This window comes from Bufo gargarizans, chromosome 2, assembly GCF_014858855.1.
Source record: "Bufo gargarizans isolate SCDJY-AF-19 chromosome 2, ASM1485885v1, whole genome shotgun sequence".
NCBI lineage: Eukaryota > Metazoa > Chordata > Amphibia > Anura > Bufonidae > Bufo > Bufo gargarizans.
In genome coordinates this window covers 129,314,538-129,333,903 of record NC_058081.1, presented here as the reverse complement: position 1 = coordinate 129,333,903, position 19,366 = coordinate 129,314,538, and the positions used below count along the sequence as shown (strand labels likewise).

The 19,366-nt window shown below is 41.4% G+C and overlaps 1 protein-coding gene across 4 annotated transcripts in view; it reads left to right on the top strand.

Moving 5' to 3' along the window:
* NTRK3 (neurotrophic receptor tyrosine kinase 3) overlaps positions 1–19,366 on the top strand; it is a 774,406-nt gene that overhangs the window by 284,816 nt on the left and 470,224 nt on the right. For all 4 annotated transcript variants that reach the window (XM_044279460.1, XM_044279461.1, XM_044279463.1 and 1 more), the window contains one exon: positions 18,393–18,461. In XM_044279460.1, the coding sequence (XP_044135395.1) occupies positions 18,393–18,461 (69 nt within the window). The remainder of the gene's footprint in view (positions 1–18,392; positions 18,462–19,366) is intronic.

The window sequence follows — 19,366 nt, the reverse complement described above, 5'->3', positions numbered from 1 at the left end:
CTAGACCTGACCAACTGCAGCAACCCCAGATCATAGAACTGCCCCCACAGGCTTGTACAGTAGGCACTAGGCATGATTGGTGCATCACTTCATCAGCCTCTCTTCTTACCCTGATGTGCCTATCACTCTGGAACAGGGTAAATCTGGACTTATCAGACCACATGACCTTCTTCCATTGCTCCAGAGTCCAGACTTTATGCTCCCTAGCAAATTGATGCCTTTTTTTCTGGATTGCCTCACTGATTAGTGGTTTTCTTTCGGCTACACAGCTGTTCAGTCCCAATCCATTGAGTTCCCCTTACATTGTGCGTGTGGAAATGCTTTTACTTTCACTATAAAACATAGCCCTGAGTTCTACTGTTGTTTTTCTTCAATTTGATTTCACCAAATGTTTACGTGATCGCCGATCACGATCATTCTGGATTCTTTTCCCGACACATTTCTTCCTCAAATACGATGGGTCCCCACTATCCTTCCAGTTTTTAATAATACGTTGGACAGTTCTTAACCCAATTTTAGTAGTTTCTGCAATCTCCTTAGATGTTTTTTCTGCTTGATGCATGCCAATGATTTGACCCTTCTCAGACTAACATCTTTTCCACGACCAGGAGATGTGTCTTTCGACATGGTTATTTAAGAAATGAGAAGCAACTCATTGTATCAGTTGGGGTTAAATAATTTATTGCCAGCTGAAAGATAATCTCCCATGCAGTAATTATCCAATAGGAGGCTCATAACTATTTGTTTAGTTCAATCCAGGTGGCGACTTTTTTTTTTGGGACAGGCAGTGTATATTTACATGTAAAATGGTAGTAAATAGAAATCCTTAAAAATGAGAAACTAAAAGTAGTTTTAGCTGCCAATATGTTCTTAGTAGTTGTAAAAGAGTCTTGATTAACATCTTTATCTTAAGTATATAATGTACATAACTTAATTGGACAGAGCAGATGCAGGCTATGATCTCTTTAGATGACATTCTTAACACATTTCACCAATATTACAGCATACATTATGAATGTACTAAATTAGCCTATAAGTATGCCAGTAAATGGGTTCTTAAGTCGATTTGTGGGCTTTATAAGTCGAAATGTTGAGCCAGTACCCATGGGTAAAACTTAGATGCGTAAAGGGCCTAACAAATGGTTGCATGCTTGTGTGATTGGGAGACAATGGCTAAAAGTATCCTCCTTCCCCAATAATAAGGCTGATTTGATTCCATGTCTAATTTAAATGAAATCAAGATTCCATGTGGACATTTCTCACTTGGCATTTGGTTGTACACAGCAATCAAACTGAACAAGCAAACCTGCACTACAATGATGAGATTATGGATTTTATGTTACCTCAGACATTGTCTACAATGGAGTTAGTCTGAATTGAAGTTATAACTTTTGCAAGTCACAACCCCACAACCGTGCACAAGATCTGCAAGATTAAAATAATCTGCAGGCATTTAAAACCCAACATAGGGAACCAGGGGTCTTTTTAAGCACATGAGGCAACATAACTGGATCCTATGGGAAAATAGGACTAGAAAGTATTCCGAACTGGTATAAGTCTGTCCTCCTTCTCCCAGTCTCCTTTGTGGCAGCCAGGCTGCATCCCCAGGCAGTACAGTGTCCTTGTCATCATCAGGTGCTTCTTCTCGTGCTCAGACAAATTCTTGTCCTCTGCTCCATGATAAGGTATCTATAACTGAATGTATGGCCATGAGAAAACTTTTCTCAACCAGCAGTTAGCTTGTGTGCAAGCTGTATTCCCACCTGGTCCAGTTGCTGTCGGTACAGTTGGCGCACCTTCCCTAAAATTGAATTCTTCTCTAAAGTGTAATTCTTATCTATGCCATCAGCCACAGTTTTTGACATGTCCCATCTCTTGGACTTTTGGCCAGATGTCTGCAGTGGTGCATTTCAGTAAGTTCATTAAAATCTAATAAAAAAATAATAAATAAATAAAAACGTATCTATCTCATCTGCCACAGATTTTGCCATAGCCCATTAACTGTACTTTTGGCCAGGGGTTTGTATAAGCGCAGTTCTGTGCCTTTCCCAAAATTTCATTATTCTCTAAAATGTACTTATTCTATATGCCATCACATCACTTGGACCTTTTGCCAGACAGGCACCCATACAAATTATATAATCATTCACAAAATTGACTTTTTCTGTATGCCATCAGTTGAAATTTTTGCCAGGCAGGCATCTGTAAATATTTTGTCATTATCCACAAAATTTAATTGTTCTGTATGCCATCAGTTGGAATTTTTTCCAGTCAGGCAGTGTCTCATTATTATGGAAATGTGTCAGTTTTGCACCTTTACCATAATGTCATTCTTTTTTATGATATTCATACTTCTGCACAGCTATCTATTTTTTTTTAATCTATAAATGGTCTCATTTTCAAAAATACTTTCCCATCCACACTGTACTTATCACACTCTAGTCTGGGAGGGAAACCCCTACACCGAACATAGGAAGGAATGGGAAAAGGAAATAAGGCCTCAAAATTAGGGAAGGAAGATGGACACTTCCTAGTGAAAACCTTAATCAAAGCCCTGACTGAATACCAGTATGAACAGACCCAGAGGTAGGTGAGTTCATACACAGGAATACCTAAATTTCTATATAACCCTAAAGGACCCTGGTACTACAGGAATGAGACATTCTGTTCCTCCAAAAAGAAAGGCTTAATACAAAACAACAAAGAAATGCAACACACAGAAAAGCCAAAATACAAAGGGAAAGGGAACACTTAACTTCCAAGAAGCTATGACAGCACCAGGAACTCAGCTGAGATCCAAACACCAGCTATTCACAGTTCCAACTGAAGCTATAAACCACATAGCATTGTGGGAGAGACAACTATAAATAAGGAAAGTTAAATGACCACAATAGCAACACCTGGAGGTTAAGGGTGTGGCCAGTACCAGAAACAACACAGGCGCTTATTGATCCACAAGGTAAACATGTCAAATCAAACCACGTGTTGCCAGTCTCAAAGCTCTCCTGCCAATCACTGTCGCGGGAATGTCCGTATGTCTCAGTATTTCCGTGACAATAACCCCCCTTCTACTAGTGACTTCTGGGCACCCAGGACCGACCTTATCCAGGTGAGATCTGTGAAAAGCTTTCACCAAATGACTGGCATTTAAATCAGATGTCTGTACCCACATACTCTCCTTGGGTCCATAACCCTTCCAGTGAACAAGATACTGAAGAGATCTACAGAGAGCTTAAGACTCAATTGTTTTGGCGATCTGGAATTCCAAACTACCATTCACCATGACAGGAGCCGGTGGCAAGCAAGACGGCTCCAAAGGTTTAACATATTTCTTCAACAAAGATTTATGAAACACATTACATATCTGCAGAACTTGAGGAAATTCAAGACGAAAAGCTACAGGATTAATATTAATTGATCTTATATGGACCAATACACTTTGGACCCAACTTCCAAGAAGTACCTTCTTGTGAACAGCCACACCAAATCACCCACTCTTAGGTCCGAACCCTTCATACCTTTCCAGTCAGCCACACAGTTATATTTGTTGCCCATATTAATTAATTAAGTTATTTAGAATTTTCCGCCATATACAGTCCAGACCAAAAGTTCTGGATGCCTTCAGTGTGAATCTACAATTTTCACACCTCCTCCTCCATGCTTCACGGTGGGAACCAGGCATGTAGAGTCCATCCGTTCACCTTTTCTGCGTCGCACAAAGACACGGTGGTTAGAACTAAAGATCTCAAATTTGGACTCATCAGACCAAAGCACAGATTTCCACTGGTCTAATGTTCATTCCTTGTGTTCTTTAGTCCAAACAAGTCTCTTCTGCGTGTTGCCTGTCCTTAGCAGTGGTTTCCTAGCAGATATTCTACCATGAAGGCCTGATTCACACAGTCTCCTCTTAACAGTTGTTCTATTTTTGGCATAATATGTGCAATAAATTAGCAAATTCTAGAATTCGTGATCTCCAGTCCTTATTATCTTAATTGTGAAACTTGGCAATGTAATATGCGCGTATTGCTCGTGCGATACAGGAGTGGGTCACTTTTGCTACATTTTTAAAGCTGCTAGAAGTTTCGTGAGACTAGAGAAAATGCACAATACAGAAATTTCTATCACACTCACTAACAACCTGCACAGGAACTAGCTACACTATATCACTATGTAACCTACACTGACTATCTCCCACTATCTATATTACATATATGAGCTAACTAACTAATGTAATGGACACAGTAATGTAAATGACTGAACAAAGTACAGAGCACAGCAATGCTGTCTCTCAGAATTGCAAAAAGTCTGCAGAAAATGGCTGCTGGGGAGTTTCTTATATAGTAAGGGGTAGGCAACTTTCCTATTGGTTGCAAGGGATTTTGCTAAGCTCAAAGATATGGCATATTGGCCCACAAGCAAGAATCAGGAGGGTACTGATGAAAAAAATGAGTGATTGAGAAGATATAGAACTTTATTCTAAATCTTCGCAAATTCTTGAAGTGCCGATATTCGCTATAAAATTTGCAATTAGAATATTTGCGATCAACACTCCTTGTAATGCAATTCTGATGGCACAAACAATTTCCCAGAGGGGCAAGAATCTGGTGTGTCTCCCCGGGCCTCTAACACCTTCACCTCTAGGTCAGTGTATAGAGCAGATATCACCACCTCTTACGATAGAATAGGACTCGGATTTTCAAAATCACTACCTGCAGGAAAACTATGTGAGAGTGAAATTGTATCTGGTGAAAAACAAAGACCATCTGGCCTGCCTCGGGTTCAGTCGTTTAACAGACTCCAGGTAATCCAGGTTTTTGTGATCTGTAAACATCATGCTCGGATTAATCGCCCCTTCCAACCAATGACCCCATTCCTTTAAAGCCAACTTAATAGCAAGTAACTCTTTGTTACCTATGTCATAATTTCTCTCTGCGGAAGAGTATTTTAGAGAAAAAGGCACATGGAAGCCATTTACTCCCACCTCAGGACACGTCCACTTCCACAATGAAAGGTTGTGATACCTCCGGCTGCACCATTATAGGGGCAGTAGAGAAGCATTCCTTAACCGCAAACTGAGACATCCGTCCCTTTCTTAGTCATGTCAGTTAAGGGTTTCACCACTGTCAAATAGTTCTGAATACATTTTTGGTAATAATTGGTGAACCCCTAAAAAATGCATAAGAGCCTTCAGATTTTCTGGTAGATCTCAGTCCAATAAGGCATGGACTTTCTCGGGATCCATCCGAAAACAACAGTAGGTACCCCAAAAATTGCACCTCGTGTACAGCAAAAACACACTTCTCTAATTTTGCATACAATTTATTATCCCTTAGGATCTGCAACACCTGTTTAACGTGATCCTGATATATCTGCATGTCTGGAGAATAAATTAGCATGTCATCCAAATACAGGACTACAAACCTCCCCACCAGGTGATGAAAAATGTTATTCACAAAATGCTGGAAAACCACAGGAGCATTGGTCAACCCAAAAGGCATGACCAGGTTCTCACAGTGACCCCCAGGAGTATTGCAAGCCATCTTCCATTCATCCCCTTCCTTGATCATTACCAGATTAAATGCCCCCGTTAAGTCCAGCTTGGAGAACACCTTGGCACCAACAATCTGGTTAAACAATAGTGTTGATGAAGCACCAAAGTGCTTCGGTGCTCGGGTGCTCGATAAAAACACCTCGGGTTGCTCGCGTGCTCGGTGCAATGGAATTCAGTGGGAGAACCTGAGCATTAAACCAGGCACCCCCTGCTCTGAAGAGGGGAGGGTGACTGGTTCACATGAAAAGGTCAGAAATTGATTGAATACCTCCAAAATGGTTCGGGAACAGCATGGGGAGGATGTCTGGATGCATTTTGGACTCCCAGGTCGCTGCTGGGAACAATGTTGTCCGATTAGTGCGCCACTTTTACAGACTGACAATAATACGCACAAAACCAAAGATAAAATTAATTTTAGAGGAAAGATTGTTAGGAAATATTCTTTCCTGTATATTTACTTGTATATAAAGTTTAATGCTGCCAAAAATTACAAGGAAGAGGCACTCCGATCCAACCTGTATATCACATAAAGGAGGGCCTCATTCACATTGTGGTACAATTGTTCAGGTAGTGGGAAACTCATAAAGCCTATGTACTAAGTGAAAGGGCAGTCAAATTTTACAAGGAACCGGCACTCTAGTACCCCCTTTTTTACGCATAAAGGAGGGCATCATACACACCCTTGAAAAATTATGATTGATGGCCTGCTGGTGACCCTCAAATATCAGGAGCAAGAACCTGCTGGGGACCCTCTAAAACATTAGGGGTGAGGGCCTGCTGCTGATCCTACCATTTAAAACTTTAGGGGTGAGGGTCTGCTGCCGAGCTGACCCTCTAAAACATTAGGGGTGAGGGCCTGCTGCTGAACTGACCCTCTAAAACATTAGGGGTGAGTGCCTGCTGCAGAGCTGACCAACTAAAACCTTAGGGGCGAGGGCCTGCTGCTGATCTGACCATGGAAAAAAATTTGAGCGAGACCCTGCTGCTGAGCTGACCATTGATAAAAATTATGATTGAGGACCTGCTGCTGAGCTGACCCTCTAAAACATTATGAGCAAGGGCAGCCTAATAAGCATGTTGATATGATGGAGGAGGAGGACGAGAAAAGGAAGATTGAACCATATACCCTTATTTGTGGTGGAAGGGGTGCATGGGAATACAGTGTATTCAATACACCATAAAAGCTACATTTAAAGTGCCTTTTTGTTCAGCCGCTTTTCTCTGGTGGAGTAGAGAAGTCAGGGGCAATCCAGGCCTTGCTCATTTTAATAAGAGTCAACCTGTCAGCATTTTCAGTTGACAGGCAGATACGCTTATCAGTTATTATGCCCCAAGCAGCACTAAATACCCTCTCTGACAAAACGCTGGCGGCAGGGCAGGCCAGCACCTCCAAGGCGTAGAGCGCTAGTTTTTGCCACGTTTACAGCTTGGACACCCAATAGTTATAAGGCACAGAGGGATCATTGAGGATGCTGACACGGTCTGCTACATACAGTACTACTTCACCATCTTCCCAAAATTTTCTCTCCTTATGACACTAGGCCGCACATCAGAGTTAGGTTGCTGGCAGGGTGTCATGAAACTGTCCCAAGCCTTGAAGAGTGTTGCCTTGCCTCTGTTGGAACTGCTGTGTGTTCCCCTCGTCTCCCGTCCTCGGTTGCCCAAGGAACTGCATACTGTGCCGCCAGCGTTGTCAGCTGGAAATGTTTGGAGCAATTTTTCCACAAGGACCTTCTGGTATTGCAACCATTTTGCTCGTCCTCTCCACCACAGGAATGAGAGATGAGAAGATTTCTTTGTAGCGGGGGTCGATAAGGGTAATCAACCTGTAATCGGGAAAGGCAGCATAACATAATGTCAGGCGTGTGTGCCAAAGTCCAAACAGACAAGACTTCGCTGTCCTCATCAGGAGGATGACTCTCAATCTCCTCATCCTCTTCGGCCCATCCACGCTGAATAGATGCAATAAACCTGCTGTGGGTACTACCCTCTGTACCGGAGGCAACCGTCTCCTACTCCTCCTCCTTATACTCATCATCATCCAATTCGCACTGAGAAGACGAACGGAGGGTGGTCTGGCTATCAGCCTGTGTACTGTCTTCCCTAATTTCCACCTCTTCCACATGCAAAGCGTCCGCCTTCATTGTGAGCAGTGAGCCTTTCAGTAGACACAGAAGTGGGATGGTTACGCTGATAATAGCGGTAACGATGCTCACCATATGTTTTAATTCCACAAAGTTGCTTAAAACCTCACAGAGGTCAGACATCCATGCCCACTCGTCACTTGTGAAGAGCGAAAGCTGAATGGAAAGGTGACGACCATGTTGCAGCTCATATTCCATTACTGTCCTCTGCTGCTCACAAAGCCTGGCCAACATGTGGAATGTGGAGTTCCAGCGCGTGCTCACGTCGCACAACAGTCGGTAAGCTGGCAATTGAAAATGCTGCTGCAGCGTTCACAGACTGGCGGAAGCTGTTGATGACTTGCGGAAATGGGCACACACGCAGCACACCTTCACCAGTAGCTCAGGCAAATTGGGGTAAGTGTTGAGAAACTGCTGAACCACTAGAAGACATGGGTTAGGCATGGGAGGCGTGTGAGCTTGCCGAGCTCCAAAGCCGCCACCAAGTTACGGCCATTATCAGACACACCCATGCCTGGTTCTAGGTTAAGTGGCGAGAGCCACAGCTCAGTCTGGTCTCTTATCCCCTGCCACAGCTCTTCAGCGGTGTGCTGTTTGTCAGCTAAGCAGATCAGCTTAACCACAGCCTGTTTATGCTTCCCCACTGCAGTGCTAAACTGCTTATAGCTACCAGCTGATGGCTGACTGGTGCTGCAAGGGATTAATTCTCAAGTGGAAGTGGAGGAGGAGGCAGAGGAGGAGAAGTGGGGGTTGGAGCCACTAACATAGTTGGTAGCAGAAATCAAGCTGCAGAAGGCCTCACTGTCCACACGCCTAAATAGCAGCATTTCCAGAGCCAGTAATTTGGAAAGTTGCACATTTAGTGCTATGGCCTGTGTGTGGGGGCTGGGTATTTGTGCTTGCGTTCAAATGCCTGGTGTATGGAAATTTGTATGCTGCACTTGGACACAGAAGTGGATGTGCTCGCTGATGGTGCTTGTGAAGGTCCAGGTGCAGGGCGGGAGGCATCCGGGCCTGCACCTTCGACAAGGGATTGGCCAGCACTTAACACAGGGGAAGAGGAGGCAATAGTGTGACCCACAGACATAGATTGTGGACCCAGGCGTTCGGCCCACCTATTAGGGTACTTTAACTCCATGTGGCGGATCATACTGGTGGTGGTGAGGTTGCTAGTGTTCACGCCCCTGCTCATTTTTGTATGACACAGGTTGCAAAATATAATTCTTTCATCGTCCGCACTTCAAAAAAGCGCCAGACTGCGGAACACCTACCCTTTGTCAAGGGATATTGCCACAAGACTTTGCTCTGGGGAAAAGTTGTGGGCCTGTTTAGTGTGGCCCGCCTTCTCCCTTTTGCCACCCCACTGCTTCTTCCAGTCTGTTGCGGTGCGGCAGAACTCTCCCCCTTTGTACTGCTGTTCTCACTCGTCTTGCCACGTTCCCAGGTTGGATCAGTGATTTAATCGTTCATCACCTTTCTTTCACTTCCTCACTTTGGTCATCCTCCTGACTTGTTGACCTAATAACAACCACACCTATTGACAACTGTGTCTCATCATCAACCTCTTGAGACACTAATTGCCGTTAACTTATTGGCAACTGCCTCTCATCATCATCATCCACCTCGTGAAACACTAATTGCTGTTCCCCACCATCATCTTCTTGTAACTGTAGATGCTCAAGAGCTTGGGCATCACTGCACATGATCTCCTCATGTACCTCTTCAATTGGGCTTGACAAGAGGCACAAATCAAGGAATGGCGATAAAAAAGAGCTCCTTGGAATATCCGAGTGTGTGATCACTTGTTTGCCAAGACTCTCCATGGTGGGAGGAAGAAGGATCAGAGTGAGGATTCTGTTGACCGGTCTCTTAACTACTGAGACTGGACTTTGTGGAAGACAGGGTGGTTAACCGACTGGAAACATTATCTGCTGCAATCCAACTGACCACCTGGTCTGGTCTGACTACGAGAGTGGTGTCCTGCGCCGGTATCATGGATGAGTGTGTTTCTTGTGCTCTAGCAGCAGGCACAGTTTCACCACGCCCAGGGCCACCGTCAGCAGCATGGCCACTTCCCCTTCCCTTACTGTTCACCTTCTGCATATTAGATGGTATATATTCTTGCAAGTATGTCACACATACAGTAGTGTAGGTTTTGTAAGTGTATGCACAAATAAGCTAAACTGAATGTCACTGATATTTAGGATGTGCAAACGTTATACTGGAGATGTAGCGCAGGTAATGTTGCTGTCACCGGTGGCTAATAAAAAATTACAGGGAATGTCACAGCTATTTGGGTTGCACAAACATTATACAGGAAATGTAGCGCCTTTAATGTTGCTGCTGTCACCAGCAGCTAACATTATACAGGAGATGTAGCGCAGGTAATGTCACCGATGTCACCAGCGGCTAACGTTATACAGGAGATGTAGCGCCGGTAATGTCGCTGCTGTCACCAGCAGCTGTCATGCAGGAGCTGTAGCACAGGTAATGTCGCTGCTGTCACCAGAGGCTAACGTTATGCAGGAGATGTTGCACAGGTAATGTCACTGATGTCACCAGCAGCTAATGTTATACAGAAGATGTGGTAAAGGTAATGTTGCGGCAGTCACCAGCAGCTAACGTTATACAGGAGATGTAGTGCAGGTTATGTCGCTGCTGTCACCAGTGGCTAACGTTATACAGGTGATGTAGCGCGGGTAATGTCGCTGCAATCACCAGCTGCAAAGAAAAAAATTATAGTCAATATCACTGATATTTGAGATTCGGAAAATACAGGAGAGGTACCACAGCTAATGACGCTGTTGTCACCAGCGGCTAAGAAAAAATTACAGTCAATGTCACAGATATTTGGGATACAGAAATGTTTTACAGGAGATGTAGCACAGGTAATGTCTCTGTCCACAGCCTCTAAGGAAAAAGTACACTGGATGTCAGTTTTTTTTTAGGCTGCGCACACGTTAAACAGGAGATGTTGCACGGATAATGTCGCTGTCCGCAGCGTGTATGGAAAAAGTACACTGGATGTCACTAGTGATGAGTGAGCATGCTCGGCCGAATACTTGTTCGGCTCGAGCATCTCTATGCTCGGCAGATCAGAGTGCTCGGTCAATAATCTGGGTGCTCGCATACAATTTAATATAACGGAAGTCAATGGGAGTACCCCAGGCACTCCCTGATCGGAAGATGGCGCTATTGAGTTATGAATAGCGCCCTCTATTGGTTTTACAGTCTTATGACAAGATAAATATTATTGTCAGAAGATTATGAAACCAATAGAGGGTGCTAGTGAGTTATGAACAGTGCCCTCTATTGGTTTCACAGTCTTGTGACGAGATAAATATTCTTGTCAGAAGACTATGAAACCAATAGAGGGCGCTGTTCATAACTCAATAGCACCCTCTATTGGTTTCGTAGTCTTCTGACAAGAATATTATAACAAGCTTATTAGTGTAGCCTTTTGCATGGAAAATTTAGCGATTTGAATTGTCAACACAATAATCACCATAATCCGGAATCTGTCTAGCTTGCCAATCGATGGCTGGATTGTGCTTACTCAACCATGGCAAATCCAAAACCACCAGAGCAGGGAGACCCTCGAACACAAAACACAAGATAAATTCCTGCTGAAAGTCACCTATTCTAAATTTTGATATCATGCACCACTTGCGATAAGCACTTCTGAGCTAGAGGTGCAGAATCAATAGCAAAAATGGAAATATTTTTCTCTAATGCACTTGGTGACAACTAGTGCATACGGACAAAATAAGCATCAATCAGGTGCACCTCTGCCCCGCTGTTGATAAACACCTCAATCCCCACAGTTTTTACAAACCGGATTCCAAAAAAGTTGGGACACTAAACAAATTGTGAATAAAAACTGAATGCAATGATGTGGAGATGGCAAATGTCAATATTTTATTTGTAATAGAACGTAGATGACAGATCAAACGTTTAATCCGAGTAAATGTATCATTTTAAAGGAAAAATACATTGATTCATATTTTCACGGTGTCAACAAATCCCAAAAAAGTTGGGACAAGTAGCAATAAGAGTCTGGAAAAAGTAAATTTGAGCATAACGAAGAGCTGGAAGACCAATTTACACTAATTAGATCAACTGACAACATGATTGGGTATAAAAAGAGCTTCTCAGAGTGGCAGTGTCTCTCAGAAGCCAAGATGGGTAGAGGATCACCAATTCCCACAATGTTGCGCAGAAAGATAGTGGAGCAATATCAGAAAGGTGTTACCCAGCGAAAAATTGCAAAGACTTTGCATCTATCATCATCAACTGTGCATAACATCATCCGAAGATTCACAGAATCTGGAACAATCTCTGTGCGTAAGGGTCAAGGTTGTAAAACCATACTGGATGCCCGTGATCTCCGGGCCCTTAAACGACACTGCACCACAAACAGGAATGCTACTGTAAAGGAAATCACAGAATGGGCTCAGGAATACTTCCAGAAACCATTGTCAGTGAACACAATCCACCGTGCCATCCGCCGTTGCCAGCTGAAACTCTACAGTGCAAAGAAGAAGCCATTTCTGAGCAAGATCCACAAGCTCAGGCGTTTTCACTGGGCCAGGGATCATTTAAAATGGAGTGTGGCAAAATGGAAGACTGTTCTGTGGTCAGACGAGTCACGATTCGAAGTTCTTTTTGGAAATCTGGGACGCCATGTCATCTGGACCAAAGAGGACAAGGACAACCCAAGCTGTTATCAACGCTCAGTTCAGAAGCCTGCATCTCTGATAGTATGGGGTTGCATGAGTGCGTGTGGCATGGGCAGCTTGCATGTCTGGAAAGGCACCATCAATGCTGAAAAATATATTCAGGTTCTAGAACAACATATGCTCCCATCCAGACGTCATCTCTTTCAGGGAAGACCCTGCATTTTTCAACAAGATAATGCCAGACCACATTCTGCATCAATCACAACATCATGGCTGCGTAGGAGAAGGATCCGGGTACTGAAATGGCCAGTCTGCAGTCCAGATCTTTCACCTATAGCGAACATTTGGCGCATCATAAAGGGGTAGGTGCAACAAAGAAGGCCCAAGACAAGAATGGGAGAGCATTCCTATTTCTTAACTTGAGAAACTGGTCTCCTCGGTCCCCACATGTCTGTTGAGTGTTGTAAGAAGAAGGGGAGATGCCACACAGTGGTGAAAATGGCCTTGTCCCAACTTTTTGGGGATTTGTTGACACCATGAAATTCTGATTCAACATATTTTTCCCTTAAAATGGTACATTTTCTCAGTTTAAACTTTTGTTCTGTGATTTATGTTCTATTCTGAATAAAATATTAGAAGTTGGCACCTCCACATCATTGCATTCAGTTTTTATTCACGATTTGTATAGTGTCCCAACTTTTTGGGAATCCGGTTTGTACTTTAGCGCCACCTCAGCAGTCAGGAGAAATCAGGTACTACCAGTCAAAAACAAATGAACATTTTCTGTCTCACCTCTCACCCCTCCAAGAGTCAGATGGGAATTAGACGTCCTTATTTTTTTTTTCTTACACTGATTGTATGGACATACTCTGATAAAATGTCCCTCCTGTCCGCAGAAAAGACACACTCCCTTCTTATGACCAGTTTGCTTAAAAGTGGATCCAGGAGTAATTCCCCTAACTGCATGAGTTCGTCCCCAAACCTAAACTTAGGAGTAACTTCACCCAAAGTGTCCAAAAATATACTCTGAATGATAAAACAGGTTCTTTTAAATAAAACAATCTAATACAATCATTCAAGCATTCAAATATTGGATGTGAGAAAACCTAATGCAGAAATAGGTCATAATCCCCAGATTTTAAAAAAAAGGATTATCCATGAGACAGATCAAAACTAATTAATCTTTCCTCTTGTGGGTAGCTGACTGCTGATTTTTTTAAAGTGTGGGATTCAAATAACTGGCATCTAAAGTCAGCTCTCTAAGTTGCATTTGCTTCTGAGTACAGTCAGCACCTTACAGGATTTTCATATGATGTTGCTCAGCTGCATTTAACTCATTAAAGGATGTAATGACACTTTATTAACCATCAAAATAATTCAAGGGTTCTTGGACACTTTAATATTGCTGTCTATTCTCAGGATAGACCATAATTTGATCTGTGAATATCCAACGCCACACAACCCCTAGCGATCAACTGTTCTGCAATAGCTGAAATATCTCAGACAGCACTGTAATACCAGCTCCATTCACTACACGAAAGGATGTAGTTTTTACATGGGATTCTGATGCTAGATCTACTGTAGCTACTGCAAAACATCTGATTGACTGTTGTGTAGGGCATTGGATTCCTGCTATTCACATATTGATGTCCTATCCTGAGGATAGAACATTAATATTAAAGAGATTGGAAACTGTCTGGCTACTTGTTACCAATGTGCATGTAAGACAATTATATGGCACTTACTAATATAGGCTTTGTAGGTGTTATGCATCGCTTTCTATATTTCATAAGCCATGTCCCCTTTTTAGTCAAATCTGTTGTTCTGTCTGCATAGAGGATCTGTCCATAAAATGGCCACTAATGCAGGAACACATGGCTCAGCCTCCTCCATTTAAACATACTGCACCTGCACTAAACTCCCAACAGTTCAAGTGCAGATGGCAAGTGAAGTGTATTTGAATGGAGGAGACACCACATGGAGGTGAAATAACCTGGTGACATGAATCTCCATCAGCAGCCATTTTATGGGCAAGATCTCTGTGTGGCCCACACAAAGACTTGGCAAACCAAAGGGCATACCTTATAAAACAGAGAAAATAGCACAAAATGTCAACACTCGCTATATTAGTAAGTGCCATATAATCATCTTACAAACACATTGGTCAAAAGTAACCAGAAAATAGAAAACTCCTTTAAGGAACTGGAAAAACCCTTTAATAATAACTAGTAAAATAGCTAGAAAGGCCATATGTGATTGAATAAATACTATTTAATGAACAGCTTACTATATGATCTCATCCTGGGTAACAGTTTGATTGGTCCTTAAAGGGGTTGTCTGATTTTTACTATTGATTACCTATCCTTAGAATAGGCCATCAGTATCAGAATGGATCGTACGAGCGCTTCTCTGCTCTGTTTACCTGCTTGCCGCAGAAATTGCAGTGGTGAACAAGTGTAATTACAATTATGGCATCCCAATTTACTTCTATGGGATGGCTTTGTGATATTCACTTGAACAGACAAAGGGGAAGTCAGAGCTCCGCTGATCTGATATTTATTGTAAGTCAGCAATGGTAAAAAGAGGATAACCCCTTCAAGAAGAAGATTGTTAATTGAGGGAATGTCCTTAAGCCACCGCAGCCATACACATTATTTTGGCCAGTACAGTCATTTAAATTGGCCATGCCCGCTCAATGATAGCATGCAAGGCGAAGGACAAACCTTGTTTCCAGGAACACTCTTTCAATGGACTAGTAACTAGCAGCCTAAATTTTAAATATGGTCAACTTATTTTGCAAGAAAACCATAGTCTCTCATAAGTTGTAGTGATGAACAACGTTTTCAAAAATTCAATTTACCTGAATTGCCGAACTTTGACAAGAAACTAAAAACTTGAGTTATTTTGTAACGAATCACATTCCATTGTATGGAGCGGGTGCAATGACTGAAAACGGCAATCACCCCACCTCCATCACATTTCATCCCCCCCAGATGCCTCGTTCGATGCTGATTGTGAGTCCCATTCAGCCTAACAGAGAGTTATTTAAAAAAAACATACTCACCTCATCCATTTGATCGCAGAGAGTCCATCACGGCCATCTTGATTGAAGAAAACGCGCCAATTCTAGTGCGCATTGATATGATCGTATCATCACGCTGGACAGGTGCAGTGACATCAGTATATTGACAGTATTTTGACACTTTTTCTTAAATCAAGATGGCCTCTCCACGATCCAATGGAGGAGGTAAGTGTGTATACGGACTCATGGCAAATCTAATTTTTCCTAAAATTCTGATTGAATTCCACTTCATTAACTTTGGTTTGCTTAACACTAATTAGTTTGCTAAAATGATCAGCTATTGTTACATTTCACGATAAACAATTGTTTGGTTGACATTGTCTGTTTTGATTAACTTTAGACTAAATCATTACTGTACTATAACGGAGTCAATTTTTTTTTTTTGGGGGGGGCAGTTTCTCAAATAATGTTGACAATGAGAGCAGCTGTCAAAACTTTTGATCCTTGCATTCCTCTAAACATAAGGTATAATGACCATAGAGCAGCCCTATCATGTTGCTTTGCTGGATATCAGGACCAGGAACATGATACAGTTTGCAATTTAGATATAAATGTACCTTGGGTTGAGGTCATTAGAGTACAGTACATTGAGGGTACATAGTTTGCCAATATTTTTTTGCTGTATTTATTTGCCGAAATGTGGATACATGACTTCAAAACGTTATACATTTTTCCAGAGATGAAATTGTTTTGACTTTCCATTTCTTAAAGGCTATCATTTGAATGGAATGATTGATGCACTTTTGTAGAAATTTGGAATATGTTTTCAACATGACTTGAAGCATGTAATTGGAAGATTTTGCACAGAGAATATTTCACAAAATGTGGCGACACACTATTGTGTTGTACTTGTTAGAAGCTGTAGGTATTCCAACAATGATCTGGGGAATGAAGAAATGCTTTGAAAGATAAATGAGGGAGTAAAGTAAATCACCCATTCAAGAATTGCTTAATTCAAAGTTTTTTGAAGACTTGTTTGGCTTGGCAGTACTTGGATTTCTTCATCTGTATTTAAGTTTTGGAATGCTAAAGTTATCTTTGATCTGATAAAGATGTGTTACATTGCAACTTTCTCCTAAAATTCTGCTCTCAACACCCTTACACTATGGTTTCTTCTTTGTATCTCTGAGCTGCATGCAGGTACATTCATCTGCTAGTAGCTGCTGGCAATGCATCTGTCACTTGCTCGGTGCCAGAATTATGAATGGCGCCTCTGTGCACTGATCTCTTTGCAGTAAAGAGTTTTCATAATTAATAATGGACTATAATGAAATGTGGCTAAGAGAACTGAAAATTTTTGAAAACTGGAAAATTAGTTCTGTAGATACCATCAGCTTCTTACTGCATTCTTGGACAGAGACTGTTGCTCAATACTTGTTTTGTATCAGTTTTCTTCCTTGGATTAAATGGAACGACCTCGGATGAATGAGACTAATTGTTTAGCAGAATAGCTACATGTTTATTAAGATATAGATCTCAATGAAATACATAGAAGCAGAGAATAGTCCCGAGGGAGTTCTCTAGAATTTTAATTTTTATTGGAATATTTTAGGGTAAATCACAAATATGTATGATATTAATAGAGATCTGACATTTAACTTAAAAACTTTAGATAAGTGCTCAAAATTTCAAAGAAATCCAAACTTAAACATTTTAATAAACATGATACATTTATCTAACACTGAGACACTGAAATGTGTTTAAAGTCCTTAGCGAGCAAATTAGCTATATATACAAAGTGCACTGTGTATCATTTTTTAAATAGTCCAGCAAAAGGATCTGCTGAATTCATTAAGTAAGCTGTATATTTGTCAACCCAGAGGATACAACTGGCACATAGATTTGCAGAGTTTTACAAAAGCTCAATGTAGAATGGTAAACACATCACAAATAGATTTGGAAAGTAGAGAAACCCTACAAATAAGATTACTTATTTCTGTTTATAACATCATTATTTCACATACAGTGAAATTTTGTTAAATCAGAGGTCACTGATTGTTTCTGTGATATTAAGATGCTTAATATGCTTAAGATAAAGGGGCTGTTCATCTATGGGGGTCTTTCAGGCAGACCCACCCCTATGGCCAAACATGCTGGGTTCCAGGTATTTTGTTCCCACACCACCACTGCCTCGCTCAGATGTCTGTATGTCAACATCCTGTTTGACGTAAATCATGTGATTGCTGCAGCCAAAGACTGGCTACAGTGTTAATATGTCCTCCAGGTTTCATGTTACTGAGTCACATGGAGCACTCACATCAAACAAGAAGTTGATAAGCAGGCACGAGAGTTTAGCAGTGACAGAGCAGGACTTACATATAGGTAAGTATGTTTTTCCCTGCAGGTCCAGAGACATGGGTGTTTTTGAAGAAAGACCCTCTGGAGATGAACAACACCTTTAAAGGTGTTATTAGAAAACTCAATTTTAACTGCCAGACTAGTTTCCCAGTAGAAAGACTGGTGGCCAGGTATTATTGCTAAAGGAACGAGCCATTAAATGTTTGTTTTTAAAGCACCATCATTAAAGTTGGAAAAAATTATTATAGTTCAGCTACCCATATATTTTATTGGGTATATTGAAAATGATTGTAAATGTAATATTTGCAGTTTATCAAAATTGTCTGCTTATTGCAGATATAGACAATTAGACAACTAGATATCAAGGTGGTCATGAACAATAGTCTAAGGCTCATTAGATAATTTCAACCAATAGGATAGCTTGTCATGTGAAATATAATGTTGTAGAAGACTAATGACACCCTGTCATTAAGAAAGTTGGCTGCGTTTAAAATTTTCTTCTGATATCCCTTAATCCACCAGGACCATTTCAACTGTAAAAAAAAGGGTGACGTTTGCAGGACATCACCCAGGAACATTAGATGTTTTATATTGTTGTAGATGTTTCATTACAAAACATCTTTTTTTTTTCTTTCTAGAAATCTTTCTGGAAACCGATTGACAACACTGTCCTGGCAGCTTTTTCAACACCTGGAGCTTAGTAAATTGTAAGTATAACTGTTTAGTTGTCTTGTAAGTTCTTACTTGTTACTGATTTCTGATGATTCCAAAGATTTTGCTGGTTGAGTCATCATTTAAAGGGGATCGGGGGAGAGAGAGGTTCCGGGACCCAGTTGGTCTTGCAAAGCTACCTGGATGACATAGAACAATATACTTAATGATCATAATTTATATGGATCAGCATCCTGGGAACCTGGTCTTGTGAGACTCCTCTTCTAAAAACCTAGTTTCAGCCAAAGTCACATCCTTTACCAGATTTCCAGTCTGAGTATGCGCAGGGAATCACTTCTGCTGGGGACAGGGCTAGAATCTTGTATTCCTCTCCTGCTGCATGTGCAGATGAGATTGATTGCGCAATTTGTAAAAAAAAAAAAAAAAAAAAGACAATGGCATCAGCTGCTGTTACTTGAAGTATCCAGATATCTCATACTTTAATATTTTACTAACCTGATATTATAATAGTGATAATAATGATTATAATATTAATTAGAGATGAGCAAAGTTATGAAAAATTTGATTTGGCTGCTCAGCCGAACTTCACAGAGAAATTTGATTTGCGACTAATTACTTTGTCAGAAAGTGCATTTTTTTATATGTGGTGGACAAAATGACAGGAAATGGAGATTGGGCGGCCCCACCCTCATTGAACCCTTTAGATGCCGCGTTCATCACTGAGTGCAGCATCTGAGGTTACCATTAAGGCCTTTCAGAGATGAATCAGGTTAATATATATATTAATCAGGGTAAAAAAATTTTTTTTTAAATACTCATGTTATCAATTTGCTCGCGTAGAGTCCATCGTTGCCATCTTCATTGAAGACACTGCTCGAAATCTCACATGGTGACGTGATGATGTTGGGAAACTGGCTTAAATGATAGTGAATCTTGATTT